The sequence below is a fragment of the Delphinapterus leucas genome, chromosome 21 (genome assembly GCF_059928025.1).
Source record: "Delphinapterus leucas isolate spDelLeu-1000000601 "Yukka" chromosome 21, BTC_Dleu_Yukka2, whole genome shotgun sequence".
Taxonomy (NCBI): Eukaryota; Metazoa; Chordata; class Mammalia; order Artiodactyla; family Monodontidae; genus Delphinapterus; species Delphinapterus leucas.
In genome coordinates this window covers 13,799,063-13,817,050 of record NC_143149.1, presented here as the reverse complement: position 1 = coordinate 13,817,050, position 17,988 = coordinate 13,799,063, and the positions used below count along the sequence as shown (strand labels likewise).

Sequence of the window (17,988 nt, the reverse complement as noted above, 5' to 3'; positions counted from 1 at the left end):
TCCTTGTGGGCTGAAGGATGTACACTCTTTTGTGTAGTTTTCGTTCACACAAACTGTCAAGACCCCAGCAAACTTCATGGCCCTTCCTTCTTTTCAACACTCCTCCTTATTCTTAGAGCACCCCTCAACTCCCAGACACCCGCAATGCTGCTTCACCCCTGAGCCGCCAGGAAGCCTCTTCATCCTTCCCTATCCACAGTATAAACTGCTGGCGTATTATCTGCTTAAACAGACACATTATTCCTCTGTCCAGGTGCATCTGCCCCATATCAAGACAGTGACTGTAGCTGGGTCTCACTGAGTTGACAAGGGATCTTTAAAGCACTTACTAAAGGAAATTCATGATCCAGGACAGGCAGAAAGGAGGAAGAGGGACTGATATCTGTATGCTGTGAAGTGGGCAGCAGAGCAAACCTGTTAACAGCCCAGAGAAGTCAATTTGCAAAGTGTCAGCAAAAAAAAAAACAACAAAAAACAACAGAAAAATAAAAACCCTCATAATATTTGAAAATTTAAAAATGGTTTAATGAACTAGGCAAAATGTGTTGGTTTTCTAACAAATCTGTTGTTTCTCTGAAGTTCTGCTATCTTGTTAGGATGTGGTGACCAATCTGTATTACCATAATATTTATGTTTCATTTTCTAGATGATGACACAGACATGTATAATACTCCTTATACATATAATGCAGGTAGGATGGGTTTCCTTGCTTGCCATGACTACACTGTGTCCTCCCATGCTTGGAAGAACTTCCCAGTCATTTTTTTTTTACCACTCTGAGTGCACGATTTCAGTCTCTACAATTAGGAAGATGCTTTTTTTCTTTTCTCAGCATGTATAACGAAAGATTTGATCTTTTCTCATGGAAATGAGAACTAATACTATTTTATCTCCTTCATCCCCACTGTTAGTTTATTCTCGGCTTCAGGAATGTTTAACCAAAGTGTGAAGGACAGCAGGAAAGAACATACTGTAACAGGGGGTACAAAATAAGATAAAGATCTCCTTTTATCAGTAGAGAGAATGATTACAATTGCGTAAGATCTTTCAGATACACTTCACCAAAAACAAGTCAAGCAAGGTATTTTGTGACCCTGTCCATGCTTTTGCTCCAAATGCAATCATTTATTGAAGGATTTTTAAACATCCCAGTTTGCTGGACCACTTTTCTGACTCAGAGTTGCCAGCGGTCATAATGGAACGACTTCAATTCCAGGCATTTCCACTTGAACTTGAGTGAGTTGGTATCTTGTGAAATGGTTGCAGGCTGGAGTGAGGGACCCCTGAAAAATGTTTCCATCATCGCTTTCTCCTAAATGTCACATCAGGGGACCCCACACAGGGCCGCCTGTCACTTCCCGGCCCCAGGCTCAGTACGATTGCACAGTGCCTGTTACTGCCTTCTGTAGAGCAGTCTCCGAGGCCCACGTCCCATTCAGCAGCTGCAGCCTCCCATCGAGGCCCCCTTGCCAGCCACACCCCCAAAAGGGATGAGGTTGTCCCCTCCACGAGGCCTGAAGGCCAGCACTCAGGCCTTTTCACTGTTGAGGATTCTGCTACTAGTGTCCGACGACAAGTAGAAGGAAAAAAACAAGCAGAACGGGCTCAGCAAGCTGCAAGAATCTGGTTTTCAGTCCTCGCTCTTCCAGACGGCAGCAGGTGGCCTGCTAAGATTCCCTCAACTTTTATTCCCGGTCTCAGGTTCTCCTAACTCCTCTCCTGTGTTTCGCTTGTTAAAATGCAAAATTCAACTGAGAAAATTTTAAAGATCTTCTTGGCTTTATTAAACGATTCATGAATCAGGCAGCATCCAATCTAGCAGACAGAAAGGAGCTCCGAGGAGCTGAACAAAACGAAAGGCTTTCAATAGGCAGAAGGGAGCAGGAACAGGAAAGTTAGACTAAGAAAAACAGCGGGTGGGTTACTGCAAGGTCACTTTCCCCGAGGGGAGGGCAGGGGGCTGTCAGGCAGAGTATCTAACTCCCGCTGGCCAGGCCATTCCTGATGGACGGCTTTAAGATTCCATTTCTGGCAGAGTCAGAACTGTAACTAAGTTAAGTCTCGGTTTGGTGCTGTGGGGCTTAGCACAAGCAACTCCATTTTGGGTCTGCTGTTTCGTTCTGAACAAGCGCTCAAGTTGAAGTCTGACTGTAGCACTGAGGCAAAACAGAAGTGCAGACACTGTCTCATTTGTCATAGCCAATTTGCATGGACCTTCAGGAGGAGCAGATGAATGAAAATAGACTTAGCTCAAAAGATTGAGGTGGCAGGAAATTCAGAATTTTTTTTTTCAGAATTTTTATAATTATTTTTCATATTGAAGTTTGCATCCATTAGAATTAGTCAACTGAACGGTAGTTACATTTAAACTTGCAGAGCCCTTTAGAGTTTTACCATTTAATCGGCAGACAAAGCAACTCTGATTAGTCTCTTCCCCTCCTACTAACCTTACATCGCGCTGTTCTATGCCTTGCACTTTCTGCTGCTTTTTTTCCTCTGCCATCTCCGCTGCCCTCTTCCCCGGCCCACCCAGACCAATCCTTCAGGGCTCACTCTAGTGTCATCAGTTCTGTGATATATTCTCTGACCAATCACCATCTTCTAAAATCTTTAATGCCTCAAATATGTTTTCCTCATGCGGCCTTTATCATATGCTACCAATTATTTTCAGTCATAATTCTAATCACATCTCTTTTCCCCAGATGTGCTATAAGCTTATTGAGGGTTGATGTTTCCTTATGCCTTGCACCGCATGTATTTAACTTGCTCAATATTTTGTTTGATTGCAATTAACACGTCATTATCATATGCAAATCAGAGCTTTTAAAGTAATAGAAGATATTTGGAAACAGTTCTATTAAGTATTTTTAATCTTCTTCTAAAATCTTAACTACGATATTAGTTTACACTATCCACGAGAAAATTTGCTAAGTATCTGTAAGTTTGTTTCTAGTACCAGTTGGAATTATTACTAATTCCATAATAATTGATGAGGATTCACTGTAACCAATGCTCGTGCATGCAATCCATTAATGAATTAATAATGATTAATAAATTAATAATATTAATAAATCAAGAGCATACCATCCAATGCATGCATTGTGAATATGTTTACTGATAATAATCTTGGTAAAATCATGGGGTATTTTTGTGGGGTATAAATAATGTAATGCACTTTCAAAATGTTATTTGTTTCTGTTCTGTTTTTGTTTTGCTGTGTTGTGTTTCGTGATAGGCCTGTACAATTCACCCTACAGTGCTCAGTCACATCCTGCTGCCAAGACCCAGACCTACAGACCCCTCTCCAAAAGCCACTCCGACAACGGCACTGACGCCTTTAAGGATGCTTCCTCTCCTGTCCCTCCCCCGCACATTCCTCCTCCAGTCCCACCACTTCGACCAAGAGATCGGTCTTCAACAGAGAAGTAAGGCATTTTCCCCTGAAGTGTCCTGTATTTAGCTTAGGATAAAAATAAGCCCACAGGGCATTCAGCAGAAGAATCACTGCTTACCTTTCTGAGATAGTATATGTATAGTCTTATAAAGGTGCCATGTTCACCTCTTCTATCAAGAGTGTAGCGAACACTTTCACAATATTGGTTCATAATATCATGGTCACCTGAGTTAGACTTGAAGTAACTGAGCATCATCTCCACTCTTTGATCAATAAATGCATATGGGGCTTCCCTGGTGGCGCAGTGGTTGAGAGTCCGCCTGCCGATGCAGGGGACACATGTTCATGCCCCGGTCCAGGAAGATCCTACATGCCGCGGAGCGGCTGGGCCCGCGAGCCATGGCCGCTGAGCCTGCATGTCCGGAGCCTGTGCTCTGCGGCGGGAGAGGCCATAACAGTGAGAGGCCCGCATACCGCAAAAATAAATAAATAAAATAAAATAAAATAAATGCATATGAGACAAATAAATAGAAATAACTGACACTCCCTTTGGCATAGCAGGTCAGAGACTATGCAGTTAATTTTCAGTTTCCTCAGATTTGAAATGTTAGGACTATTAATGATTTAAAATTTCCCCTCTGATCACAAAAGTATCTTTTTAAAAACAGAAAAGGTTATTCATAAATCATAAGTAAGGCATTAGTTAATGTGTCTACCTGTGACTCATTTCCACACACTAATTTTAATTTCCCCACTGAAATATTTTTATAGAAACTATTCAAACAAAAATAAAAATTTATAAACACACTTCTATTGGGCCATTTATATTAGGATAATGACTAATAGTACCACTTATAGGTAACCTTCATTGAGACCTCACTATGAGCCACTAATCTAAGCACTTTTCCTGTATTATATTACTTAATTCTGAGAACAACCCAATGAGATATGTTCTATTTTAAACCCATTTTAGAGAGAGAGAGAAAAAATAAGCTGTGGCTTTGGAAATTAAAGTAAGTTGCTCAGCTCATGCAGCTACTATGTCCAAGCCAGGATTCACACTCAGCTCTAACTAAAGCCATAGCTCATGCTATACCAGCAATAATAAATAAGAATATAAGAATTATTCAGTATTAATATGGTTATTAAGCATCCATCTGTCATACCCATCCCAGAAATATTATATTCAACGCCCTGTTGTACCATTAAAAGTAACTGATCATATAGGGTATAAGATACCACAAAGATAGACATACATTATGTGTGAAAAGTTCTCATTTTAATGCCCGTCTCCTCATGATGATTATGTGTTTATAGGTGTTATGTCTTAAATTTGAGAAATAATTGTCTAGACACAAAATACTATCTCTGCCATAAAAAAGAACCAAAATGAACTCAGATTTAAATGTATTTTGTCCTATATGTCTAGTAAAAATAAATCTTTCATTGAGAAACACGATAATCCCTTAAAATTTTCTAGAATGTTTTCATATACATTGTCTTATGTGATGCTCAAAGTACATCTGCTGAATATTGCTCATCAATTTACTAGAAAGCCAGGACCTGCCTGCCCCTAATTCTCCTGTCTTGTAGAAACTTCTATTTCCAACATGCATGGAGTCAGAATTTCATCCCACTCTATGGGTCAGAACTGCCCCCACCATGGGACTTTCCTGGTGGTCCAGTGGCTAAGACTCTGAGCTCCCAATGCAGGGGGCCCGGGTTCAATCCCTGGTCGGGGAACTATTTCCGACATGCGCAGCTAAGAAGTTCACATGCCACAACTAAAGATCCCGCATGCTGCAACAAAGATCCCTCACAGGTAACAAAGATCCCGCATGCCACAACTAAGACCCGACGCAGCCAGATAAATTAAAATATATTTTTTTAAAAAAAGGAAAAAAACAAAAGAATTGCCTCCATCTACAGTCAGAAAATCCTTCTTCCTCAAATGTGATCCTCTCAAAGGAAGCCTTCTTCAGCCTCAGCTACCTAGAAAAGCTTTACTTTTGAAGTCCCTCTTTGCCTGCCTCTTGAAGGATATTAGTTCAGGAAAAAGAGCTGATTCCAGGGTCTCCTATGCGATGGAATAGATGCCAGCCTCTAGGTTTTCAAGGGTAAAGCCATGGAGGGTCTCCACTGCCATACAACTTGCTCTTATGGATGGCAACCGAAGTGATACTTTTGCACTTTTCATAGACAAACTATGATGCCACTTGCAAGATAAACAAGATCAAACATGACGTGTACATTACTCCTTGTCACTTCGGATCAAGGACGCCAGGTCACAGAGTGATGGGATAAACTCACATAACTTAATGGAGCATAACCGCTACTTCCTCTAAACACAAAAATACACAGCTGCCATTTGTGATCCCCAGAGTTCACCAGCAGCTAACTGGCTGCATTTCTATCAATACAAACCCCTCATGTGAGTTATTGAGCCAGCAGGAGAATAGTCCTTGTATGAAAAGACGTAGAGGAAAATATAATAGGAAATCAAACAAATGGCTTTCTTTAAATCATTTATGAAAAACAGAACACAAATGTGCTATTTTTTTGCATATTAACATTTTATCCTGAGACGCTTTAAAAAAAAGTCTATACTAAAATTAGCTTTGAAAACAGATAATCAGTGGTTTTATACAACAGTTTTAAGCACAGAGAATTACTTTCATATGTAATTTGTTGTTGATTTCTAGGCATGACTGGGACCCTCCAGACAGAAAAGTGGACACAAGGAAATTTCGTTCTGAGCCAAGGAGTATTTTTGAATATGAACCTGGGAAGTCATCCATTCTGCAGCATGAAAGACCAGTAAGCACTTGTCATTAAACAGAATGCCAGTTCTCTAGGTTTCCTGGGTTCCCAAATAAACCTGAATTTCATACCGTTTAGCAATTTTTGAATCACAAAGGTAATTTATTTATTTGGCATTATTTAGAAATCATGTTTATTTTGTATCATGATTTGTGTATCTTATCTCAGAATTAAAAATACAGTCTCTAATATATTGTCCCTACTCATCAAATATAGGACTCATTCTCATGTAACTATAAATATGCCTAATCATGATCCTGAGTTAAATTTTAAAAAAAGGAAAAGAACAACTCTCAAATGCAACACTGAATTGCCAGTCTACATTGCTAATGAGAACAATCATTCATCCTCTCTGATACAAATGGACCAGGCAGTTCCATCCCTTGGTTTCCATTTTGGTTTCTTAATATTTCTTTGGCTTAAAGGGAAATTTTCCAAATGTCCTTTGTTATAACAAGTTGTTTTAATTGATTCTTATTAAATCTCCCTCAGGTTACCAAGCCTCAAGTTTCCTGACTGATTGTCAATCTAATGGATCAAGACTATATTTAACTTTGCAGTGTTTCTCCCAATTATATATTTTAATTACATGCAAAGGAAAAGACATAGAAAGTTGAAAATAACCACTTGCCTCCTCAAAGTACAATTGAACAAATAGGCTGTTCCTTGGCCCTCTTTTGCTTTGATTCCCCCAGTCCTTGCTTTCCCTCCTAGATCAATGCCTTCAGGATCTCTTTGAAATTCTATAATTCCTCTGCATCCCCTCTATCAAAACCTGGCTGCAATTCGCTCTTGTCTTTGTCTTAAAAGAATTTTAGGTGTCAGTGAACAGGAAAAAGAGAGTTTTCTTTGTTAGTGCCTTTAAGAGTATCCAAGAAACCACATTATTGTATATAACATAAGGCCAGCCCTGAAATTTGATTAGAAACTGTTGCTCACCACACCCAATATAAGTGTCCTTCATTTAGTTTTTGAAACACTGTATTTATGATTATGTTCTTGAGAAACATGTTCAAAAACCTTATAATCACATAATTTATACAGGATATTTTTCTAAGCCTTCTTTGCCTTTCTTCAGATAACTCATATCTTTTAGAGTAACAGGACTTTACCAGAAAAACTGAAAGAAAAAAAAGGAACACCACCGAACTGCAGGTTCCATTGCAAACATAAAACCCATTCACTAAGTTATATGACTGAATATCATGATCTTTGAAATTTCTAAGATGAGAAGTGGGTGAACCATGATATCACCATTGCATAAAGTTTAAAATAACAAAATAATCATGCAAAATAATGAGTCAGATTTAAATGTAAATAACGAAACATTAATGATCATTCTAACAATGTCTGAGACTCTTAGGATGCTGGGGGATGTCACTGTCCTGGAATGCTTTTGTATCTGTGATGTCAGGAAACAGGATTGATTTTGGAAGCAGTCCCGTCAGGATATTTCTAGTATTTACTCATGCAGCAAAACCTGTGAAGCCCCACCTATGTGCCAGGCATCGTACTACGTGTGAGGGACACGGCAGTGAGCAAAACATAGTCTTTACCTCAAGGAACTTGGAGTCTATCATTTAATCAATATGCAGAGTAGCGCCACATTTGTGAGAAGTAGACCATCTCCTGTATGGTTAAAACGGAGACACACCAAATGAATTCGCCCCATCAAGAGCTTACTCACAGGCCCGTCATTGTGACTGAAATTTCCACTTTACTCATGTCTTTGGGTTAAAGCTTTGAAGGCTCCCGGTTTAAAAATAGCAATAATAATAACAGCAGCAATAGCAGTAGTTGTAGCTCCTTATTGAGCACTTACTTATGTGTCAGGCCTTATAATTAGTAATTTATGCCTTATATCATATAATGATCCCAACAACCCTATGAAGTAGATGTATGGAATTCCCGTTTTACAGATAGAGAGGCTGAGCACATATTAAGTAACCTTGCTCAGGTTCCCGTGGCTGGTGAGTGCTGGACCTGGAAGTTGAGCCCAGGCAGACTCATGCCTGGTGTACTTAATCACCACCATACTGCTGCACATCCAGGATTAGCTAAATTGAAAACACATTTAGCTGGTAGTCGTTATCACCTTAATTAGAGTATTTGATTATTTAATTATTTTGCAGTATAAGTTAGTTTATTTGTTCATTTATAATAAATTAATGTACTGGATTTATTTTACCAGCAACCTGGGCCCTGAATAGTTAGGACAGAAGACCAGTATACTTAACTAGCTCTAAGAAGAATGGAAAGATCTGGAATGTGGGTATGGCTGAAGATTTGGGTACGGATGGGTCTCTGCTGCCACAGGAAAGGAGCAGTGGAAGGAACCTAGAAACTTGGAAGGAAATGAAAATGGATACCTTATGAAGAAATGGAAAGAACCAAAATGTTTATCCCTCCTAAACAATTTTGCTGAGGGCCAGCCTTACGCAAAATGATTTGAGCTAATCATCTTTATCATTTTGGCCAGGTTTTTATTATAGGACTCGACTATTATCTTTTCCTTTTCATCAACCCTGAATCCATTCCAGCTGCCTCTCTAAATCAGAAAAACAAAAACAAAGGGCTCAGGGCATGGTGCTGTTGCAGAGAGTGGCTGTATCTTGGTAGAGTTCACGTAAGATTTGAGAGTGTCTTGGACACACATAAGAGAGAGGATAGAGAGCAGGTTTGCTAAATGAGAGTGATGGAACAGCACACAGACAACATGTAAGGACTGCAAGATTTAGGCACCTTCATGTCTTTTTCCTCCAAGACAGTTTGTGAGAATTCCTTTGCTCTTTTCATCTTTAACGTCTGTAAATTATACACCGCCGCTGGGTTGACTGGTGCACTGGCTCTGTTGCTCTTTTGAATTCCGAGATGATGCCACCGTCTGCCCAGTTTTCCCAAGTGTCATCTTGGATTCCCCTCTCCCCAGCCATCTCGAAGTCCTGCCTCCCAGGAGACATGCCACGGCCACTCCTCTCTTCCAGTCCACAATTGTCCATTGCCTATATTAGAATGACACCCACTAACTCTTTTCTCTAATTCTCCAATCTAGTCTCCACACCACAGCCAGGGCAATCTTAGAAAACCTCCTGCTCAAAACTTTCTCCCAGCTCTCAAGTGTCCTTAGAGCAAAATCCAAGTTCCTTAATGTAATATACAAAAAACCTTGTGGTTTGGCCCCCATTTTGACCTCTCCGGCCTCAAGTATCTTCCTGCCCTTCCTGCTTCACTCACCATGTTCCAGCTCTACAGAGAGCTCTCAATCTTCCCCCCATGGACCTTTGCACAGGCTGTCTCTCTGCCAGGAATACCCTCTCCACCACCTCTTTCTTCCTGTGGAAAATCCCATCTTCCCCTTGGCCTGTCTCACTTCCCCCAGGGCACCATCCTGACTACTGGACACTACTGGGGCCAAGCTTCCCCTGCTGTGAGCCCCCCTACAGCACACTGCATTACCCCTCACCACCCTGAATTGTAATGGCCTGTTTACTTGTCTGTGTCCCTCACTAGACTTTAAGCTCCTTGAAGGCAGGGACCCCGACTGGTGCACCAGTCAAATCCCCAGCACCTAGCACAATGCCTGGCACATGGTAGGTGTTCAGTGAATATACACTGAATTAATAGTAAGGGAATGAGTATAGGTTTTACCCTTGCAGTTAGTGGGTAAAGTTGGTGGGACCTAATCCTTGTTCTGTTGCTTATCTATGAAGTCTGTACATTTCTAGTGACAAAAGGCACCATGGGTCTCCATCAAATCACACACGGGGGATTCCACACACTGCTATTAGTAACTGTGGTTCCCGAATTCCATGATTCCCTAGCATACAAAGGGGGTAGAGGAAGAGAAGTCCTCCTCCGACCCTGGCCAAAAGAATTCTCCTCTTCCTTAGAAATCAATGGACTATGCATTTATATTCTTTAACAGGAAAGTAAAAATGAATAAAATTTTTTTTTTTTTTTTTGCGGTATGTGGGCCTCTCACTGTCGTGGCCTCGCCCATTGCGGAGCACAGGCTCCGGACGCGCAGGCTCAGCGGCCATGGCTCACGGGCCCAGCCGCTCCGCGGCATGTGGGATCTTCCCAGACCAGGGCACGAACCCGTGTCCCCTGCATCGGCAGGCGGACTCTCAACCACTGCACCACCAGGGAAGCCCCTGAATACAATTTTTGAAGTGCCTAGATGCTCATTTGACTATAAATTTAGAAATGATGACTAAATGGGCCAAATGTTTGATCTAGAAAAATACTTTGCCATCACCAGGAATTTATCTTAAACTGATTTGAACCGCAATTTATTCCATGAGACAATCATGCAAACTCTCTCCTTGGATTATATTAATAAAAATTCTACAACCCATCTGGGTTGGATATGTTTATAGGTGAACCACATTAAAATAAAATAATATAAATTCAATTAAGCACTTATTTAGGACACCTTTATGCTTGAAAATAGAAAATAATGGGGAGATGTTATCTTCTTCTACAATAATTAAACCTGCACATAATGGTAAAAGTGAAAGAAAAAGCACTGAAAACACAGGGCAGAGTTGAAATGCAATTTAAGCCCTCAGTAAACTTAAGCTTCTTTAGCAGTGAAGAGTGTCACTTAAAGCTTAAGCTATAAAAATTCTGAGACTTTCATCTGTTGGTTTGAACCATAAAAAATTATCCCAACTAACAATGTGTAGAGCATTTACTGTGGTATCTCAATAGATATAAAACATAGCAGCCAATGTCATTAAAGCTTAAAAATCTAATGAGCATAAGTTATAAAGGGACCAAATGATGTTGGCAATTTTTCTGTTCGGAATAGCACATAGAAATCCCATGCCCACAATAAGAATTCTGAGAACAGTAGAATTTTTATAACCTGAAAAGCAACAAAATGCTTTTAAACTGTAGAAAACGAAACTTCAAAAATAGGTTACCTTTAAATAAGAATTGTGTGTGATTTATAATTTTAGGTTTTCTTACTTCCCCTTGAGCTCATGACCCCATGTTCATTGTTAAGCCCAGGTGTGCTGAGTTTTTCAAAATGAAAAGAGATCAAAAGAGGGTAGAAAGAGGGACAGCAGTATCTCTGCTCTTTTGTTGTCTTTTATGAGCATGATCATGCTTCCTAAATGAGTTTCTGAATGTTAACATTCATGTTGAACGACTAAAAAACTTTCAAGTCACTCATGGAAAGTGCTGATTTAGTGAGATCATTAGTATGTCTGTCTGTCTGTTGGCTGACCATCTGAATGTGTATCACTGACTTTTGTGAGGCCTCTGTGTACCTTAGAGTGACTCAAGATTGCTACATAATACATTTAATTGTTCCCTGACTAAAGGGATTCAAAAGGTCAACTACAGCATATAGAAAATTCTAGTTCTGCCACTTACCATTTCTTTACCATCGAGGCTCTGCTCAAGCATGTGCCTTTCATTAAGTTCCAAAGTTATGGATAATTACCAATTATCCTTGCGGGGGTTTTCTCTTCTAACTTCTATTGGCATGAATTCTAGACAGTTGCCCATTGAGACGATAAATTGAAGTTTTAATCTACAAAATCATAATTCATGGGAAGTTGCCATTCCAAGGTAGGGTGCAGGATGGTAGATATTCTGCTCCCTTTTCCATAGTCTATCATAGAAATAGATTTCTATAAATCAGGATTTAGTATATTTGTTTGTTGTATCTATTTTTTAAGGTGGAAATCGAAGTGAAGTTGTAACCAAATATACTTATTTGTTTGGCCCTCTACATTTGCTGCCCTCTACTGTTCAAAATGTTTTTTAAACAAATGTATCCTCTAAGAGAAGTTTCTATCTCCCCTTAGCAAAATAAAGTACTGTACATGAAAACAGAGATTATAAAATCAAGAATTAGTAATATTATTAAGGATATAACATTAGAAACAGTGAGATTTGAAAAAGCCAAAGATTAGTTTTCCTGTGGAAGCAGTCCTGGGTCTCTACAGACAGAACAAAATTACTGGAAAATTCTCTCTAGTGTCAACTACCTTAAATATCAGCTCCAGCCAAACTATTCCACAAAATACCTACATACTGCAGCTATAATCTAAATGATGATTGGAGAAAAACAGTATTTCAGTACTATCAGAATCTCAATTACCACTTTTGCACTATTGAACCAGAGATAAATTGAAACAAATTTTTTAATTAAACAGAAAATGGTAAATTAATTACCAGAATATTTTCTATCAATTTCACTGTTACTTCTGAAATGTAAAACCAAATATAATGTTGACTAAGTAAGAGAATATATCTCAAAATTTCTGCAACATTTCTCATAGTAATTATACGATGTTCCCCATAACATTATAAAATATAATAATATTTTAAAAGAAAGAACAGAACAATCTCAATACTGTGCTTGTCCAGACACAGGCTTTGTGACACCACCACAACTATTATCATAGTCTGTTTTTAATCCCCTAGTGCTTCACGGTAAACATGTCACAGGGCTGTTACATGGCCTTTATCATTATGGTCACCACATATTCTGGATACCACAGGCCCTTTCGCTCTTGTGTTATCATGTCTCAAACTTTTCTATCACTGCCTGTAACTACTATTATAATCTCATAAAATATTGAAATAAAAAGCACATCTCTAAAAAGACTTTGGATATAATTGATTATTAAATACAGACTGTGTGTTATTAACAAAATTATTGGGAATGCAACAGGCCAACAAAACACTCGGACAAGCTAATGTCAAATAATGGCTTTTGTTTGAATATGGCATATCTCAAAGCACCCAAGATCACAAGGTTGTAGAGCATTTCTTCTGGAGCTGAGATGTAGTTACTCCATGGAGGTCCTTGAGTTCTTTAGGAACTGGAAGGGAATGATACAGATCTGCTCTGAGGCCATGAGCACGTCATATAACTCCTGGAATATGTCCTCTCCTGGCCCAGGTGAATGGCTTTTAGAGAACTGGAGTTTTTTAATTTTTCCCCGACTTAAAATATTACTGTCCAGTTGTTCCACGCTTAATTAGTGTCATGTAATAAATTCTCAAAGAAGTCATAACCCATATGTAGTACTTTAAGCATCCCTTTTTAATGTAAAATCAATGGCCTGAATGAATCTGGTCAGGCACGTATTATTTAAAAGATTAAGGGTATCACTGGGTAAAATAAATGCTCTGTCTTTTTTTCTATTATTAAAGCATATATATAATATGTATATATTTTCTCAACCTGCTTATATTAACAGTCCTAGGCTTTGTATCTTAAACATGACATTCAGAAACCAGTGGAGGGGTGTAAGTTAATTACAAAAAAAAAAAAAAATTTTTTTTTTAAATTTTTCTCTAAAGTGTTAACCAAACCAGGGTGGGGTTTTCTGCCTCTCTCTTCCCCAACCTTGACCGACCACAGTAATATGAAAAACTTAACTCCACCCAGGTCCATTTCTCTAGCTCAGGGTGGACCGGTAGAAGGTGATACTCGGGGTATCTCATAAAACGTGGCCTTTCTTCACTTTGTGAAGGTTTCTTGTCTTCACACCTTTTCAGTGATCTGGACCATTCCTAAATTATCTGAGACCCCGGGGACATTTCACCTTTCCTGAACGTTTCCTCCTGCCTTACCTAAGGCAGGACACAAAGTGCCGCTAGCTGGTGACCTCTTGGTTCCATCGAGAACCTCCATCTAATGAAGCAGTTTTTCCTTCACCCCTTTTTCTTACAGCCCCCTCTCCCAACCACTCCGACACCTGTTCCAAGGGACCCTGGCCGGAAGCCTATTTCTCTGTCACCATATGGAGAAGTAACTGGTAGCCCCTCCCCTCCGCCCAGGACCAGCATTCCCACACCAAGCGCGTGCACCCCGGCTCTCTCTCCCATCTGGGTGAGCTCCTTCCTTCTTTAACTTATCTCATGCCGTCGGGAAGTTCAGACGCAGCCCTTGCTCCCCAGAGGCTAAGAAGATAATCAGAGGCTGGCTACTCACCATCACCCCCACCTTGCTGCCCTTTTGTTTCTCACCGAGACCCCGGGTTCTTCATGCCAAACAACCCGCTAACAGTCTCCCAGCACTTCTCACTCCTCCCCCACCTTGTATCTCTTCCCACGTGACCCCTTGCCTTCCCCAGGCTCTCCAAGTGCCTGCACCTGAGCGAACTGTCTGCTGACTCCAGGCTTACACGCTGGGACCAATGAGGGCAGGGGCGATGGAGTGACTCGCCCAGAAGAGCTACTTGGTGACTGAGTTGAGCCTGTTTTAATATCCTGCTGTGCTATCAATGCTCAATCTCACTGTCACAGAGAGTTTGTCATAGTTTATGCATCAAGCTAAGGAGAAAACTAGAAATGATGGCGCAGAAAATAACTAGGGGCCTAAGTGATGCCATCAAAGCTCACCTTCATATCCTAATTTTGCCCATTTTACTTTACTTCCTTTGTTCTCTTTGGCTGAGATTTGTTGGGTGAGAGTTGATGCATGCTTGTGTGCGAATGTGTGTGTTTTTCATGCCTCACAGCGTTGCCCTCACTTAGCTCAGTGTGACTTTTCCTTCCCTTTTCCTTCACATCTGCTCCAGACTGATCGCATAAATCCAGATGACATAGATTTAGAAAATGAGCCCTGGTATAAATTCTTTTCAGAACTGGAGTTTGGACGCCCGGTAAGTGAGGCTAGACTGTTAATATAAAACGATTAGGAGAATGTTGTTTGATTTATAAAACATATCGTTATCAGAAGAGATAGGTGTCATTTAGAGAACGAGAGCTGAATACTATGTACACCAAAAACACTCTGAAAAAAGTATATTCTACACACACAAATTTGGTACAGCTTATCCCGCATTTACTTCTCTACCAAACATTTAAACATGTCAGACACTTCCTGTATAGTTTTTCTTTCCCACCAAATCATGCATTAGATTATTTTATATCTGACTGATTACAGATTCAAAATGTTGAGATAGTATCGGTCCTAGAATAGTCAGACAATTATTACAGATTTATAGAAGATTTGTATTTGTTTACAGTCCATTTGGATCTAGCTCAATCAGAAAAGCACTGTGAAATTTACAATAATAAAACTTACTATTATGATAGCTCCTATTTGCTGAGGAATCACCAAGCACCTGGAGAGGGCTGGGTTCCATACTAATGATCTGAGTCCTCACAGTGTCCCTCCAGTAAGAAGCCGGAGGTCAGAGGGGTTAAGTAATTTGCCCAAGAGAGTTAAGTGGCAGTGTCAGAAGTTAAACTCAGACCTATCAGAAAAACAAAAACTTCTGGCAAATCCCCACTATAATATACTGCCAGGATATCCCCACTATAAAATGTCTCATTTGCCCTTAGGGATATAAGGAAAAGGAAAAACGAGGAAACCCTGTGGACCTTGATTTCTCCTCCTGCTACTGAAAACCACCACAACTCCTCTAGTCCCCAGACCTCCACCAAAGGTGGACCTTACGAGAACTGCTTAATCTGTTTGGGATAAAGCATCAACCCAAGCTTCAAATAGCAATTTCCTTTATTAACTCGAGTTTTACTGGGGAACTGCAGCTGCCGACAGCAGTGCATTTGATGTCTGTCAGTTACATAGTTTTTATACTCTCACTGGTGCTTCTGAATTTTAAACACTTAAAGAACATACCGAATACACCGCACAGAAGTTTGATTAAAGATCAGAGAGTACAATCTTTCTTTTATCATGTCATAGACTGATTTATACAGTCATATACTGACCATATATTATATACTAGGTGGTTATAGTAGTTAGTCCCTTTTGTCCCCTAAAATGCAAAGGAGACTTGGTTAGATTCATTGTATCTTATTGAACTGGATCAAAAGTAACTGTAAATGAGTATAAACCAAATAATATTTTTAGAATTTCTATAACTAATAGGAAGAATATTTTTCCTAATTTGAATCCAAGTATTCACATAAATGCATTTTGCTTTAGAGAAAAAAAATTCCCTAGCTTTAATTTATATGTGTTGTTATTGTTGATTAGACAGTTTATAGGGATAGGACCAATTTCTGTTTTGAGCCTAAATTATCAGCGTTTTTCTACAATCATTTTCAGGCCACACATGGAAACTCACCAGCATGCTATCCACCTGCTCCTTTGGTGTTTTTTTAATGTACCTTGCATTCCTCTGTGGCTAGAGACTAGGAGTGCTAATTTTGATTTGATGAAATGAGTTTATAAATATACTAATCAAATCACTAGTAATTTTGCCCAGTGCTTGAGAATATTTACGAACATCGCACTCTTCCTCCTGGGCTACACCCATTTTGCTCCATTCATGTCACTCTATATGTGTATCTGATACTGTCAGCACTCAATTTCTAACTGTTGTCACCTTTTCCACATGTTCATTCCTTGCTGCCATTGATTCTCCTCCATTCCATCTCTACACTTCTGCTTATGTGGTGCATCTACACCCAGCCTCCTAAAAAGGCTCTGGACTATGTTCAAGATCATTCTTCTGGTGTTTCCAATGAGGTAAAAACAAATTATTCTCTTTTTCAGATTTCTCTCTTAGGACCTGTTACTGTGATTCTGAACATCCGTGTTTTACAATTCGCTAAAGTATCTAAGCTGTTTTTTGAAAATCTGTCTTTGCATCACTAGATTGTATCCAGTATCATTGCCTGGACATTAATTATACCAAAATTGTTGGCTCTTTGTGAAACATAGGTGAAGAATCATTCCGATCATTACTTGCAGGTGAACTATTCAATGCATCCTGGTATCCAGGAGTGTGATAATCAAAAAGCAAAAGTAGTAGTGTTAGTGCATATATTTGATTAGACTGAGTAAAATACTGCTAGAACTCTCTTCTGAGCTGTTTTATCATCATGCTTGGAAGTGTAGAATGATGGTTTATATTCTTAGATAATCAGATTTTTATGTCTCACATATTCCTAAAATTTAATTCTTTCATTTTCCTAAATACAATTTGTGGACTTTAGCATCAGATAAAATCAAGAATAGGGCTGACAAATAACTGGCACACATGTCACAACTTCCCAGTCAGATACCCTTGGCAGACATTACTAATCCTTCTCAATGCTATAATCCAGGCAGCTACTCTAATAGATTATCACTGGCAAATGAGATGAAATGCATTTTCCATCTCTGTATAGGAATGCTCATGACAATCTGATAGGTAAGAAAAAAAAATTTATGCCTGGCAATGTAAAGTGTTATTTGAATTAGTCAAAGAGAGTATGAAAAATAAATATTTTCATTGAAAAGTCTTAACTCAGTTAAATACATGCAACTAGAAAACAAAACTAGTAGAATACCTATGCTGCAGGATATACTACTGACACACGATAGTGACAACTGGAATTGCAGGCACAGTCTCAGGAGGAAATACCCAACTTTCTAGACCAATTTGCAATTCCAAATTATTTCCCCTGAGGTATGCATCACAGTGTATGTTAAAACAGAGAAGTGTTGAAATATTTATATATTAAATAAAAAGTAAAATAGAGTAACCAGAAACATTCTGGGTTATTGAATTCAATCATTTCTAAAGGCTTATTTGCTATAGATAGGTGTATAATCTGAAGAAAATCAAATACAACAAGCAGTTCTATTCTGTGTGTCATGTTACCTCTAGATCTGAAGAAAGGGTATCATTTCAACACATGAACAGCCAAAGAATTTACTTTGGAATTCAATTTGGTCAGATATTTCTCTCAGACATCTTGGTCAGATATTTCCAAGATATTTTTAAGACAGTTAGTTCATTGAGAACTGAAATGGAGTTGGAGATCGCCATGTCTAACTCACT

General features: G+C 39.3%; 1 protein-coding gene across 8 annotated transcripts in view; it reads left to right on the top strand.

The window, feature by feature from the left end:
* SORBS2 (sorbin and SH3 domain containing 2) overlaps positions 1–17,988 on the top strand; it is a 92,027-nt gene that overhangs the window by 29,895 nt on the left and 44,144 nt on the right. For 2 of the 8 annotated variants that reach the window (XM_089903658.1, XM_089903657.1), the window contains 6 exons: positions 647–691; positions 3,236–3,425; positions 6,097–6,211; positions 13,917–14,075; positions 14,767–14,850; positions 16,632–16,688. In XM_089903658.1, the coding sequence (XP_089759784.1) occupies positions 647–691; positions 3,236–3,425; positions 6,097–6,211; positions 13,917–14,075; positions 14,767–14,850; positions 16,632–16,688 (650 nt within the window). The remainder of the gene's footprint in view (positions 1–646; positions 692–3,235; positions 3,426–6,096; positions 6,212–13,916; positions 14,076–14,766; positions 14,851–16,631; positions 16,689–17,988) is intronic. The other 6 variants (XM_089903662.1, XM_022571015.3, XM_089903659.1 and 3 more) reach the window with 5 other exon arrangements.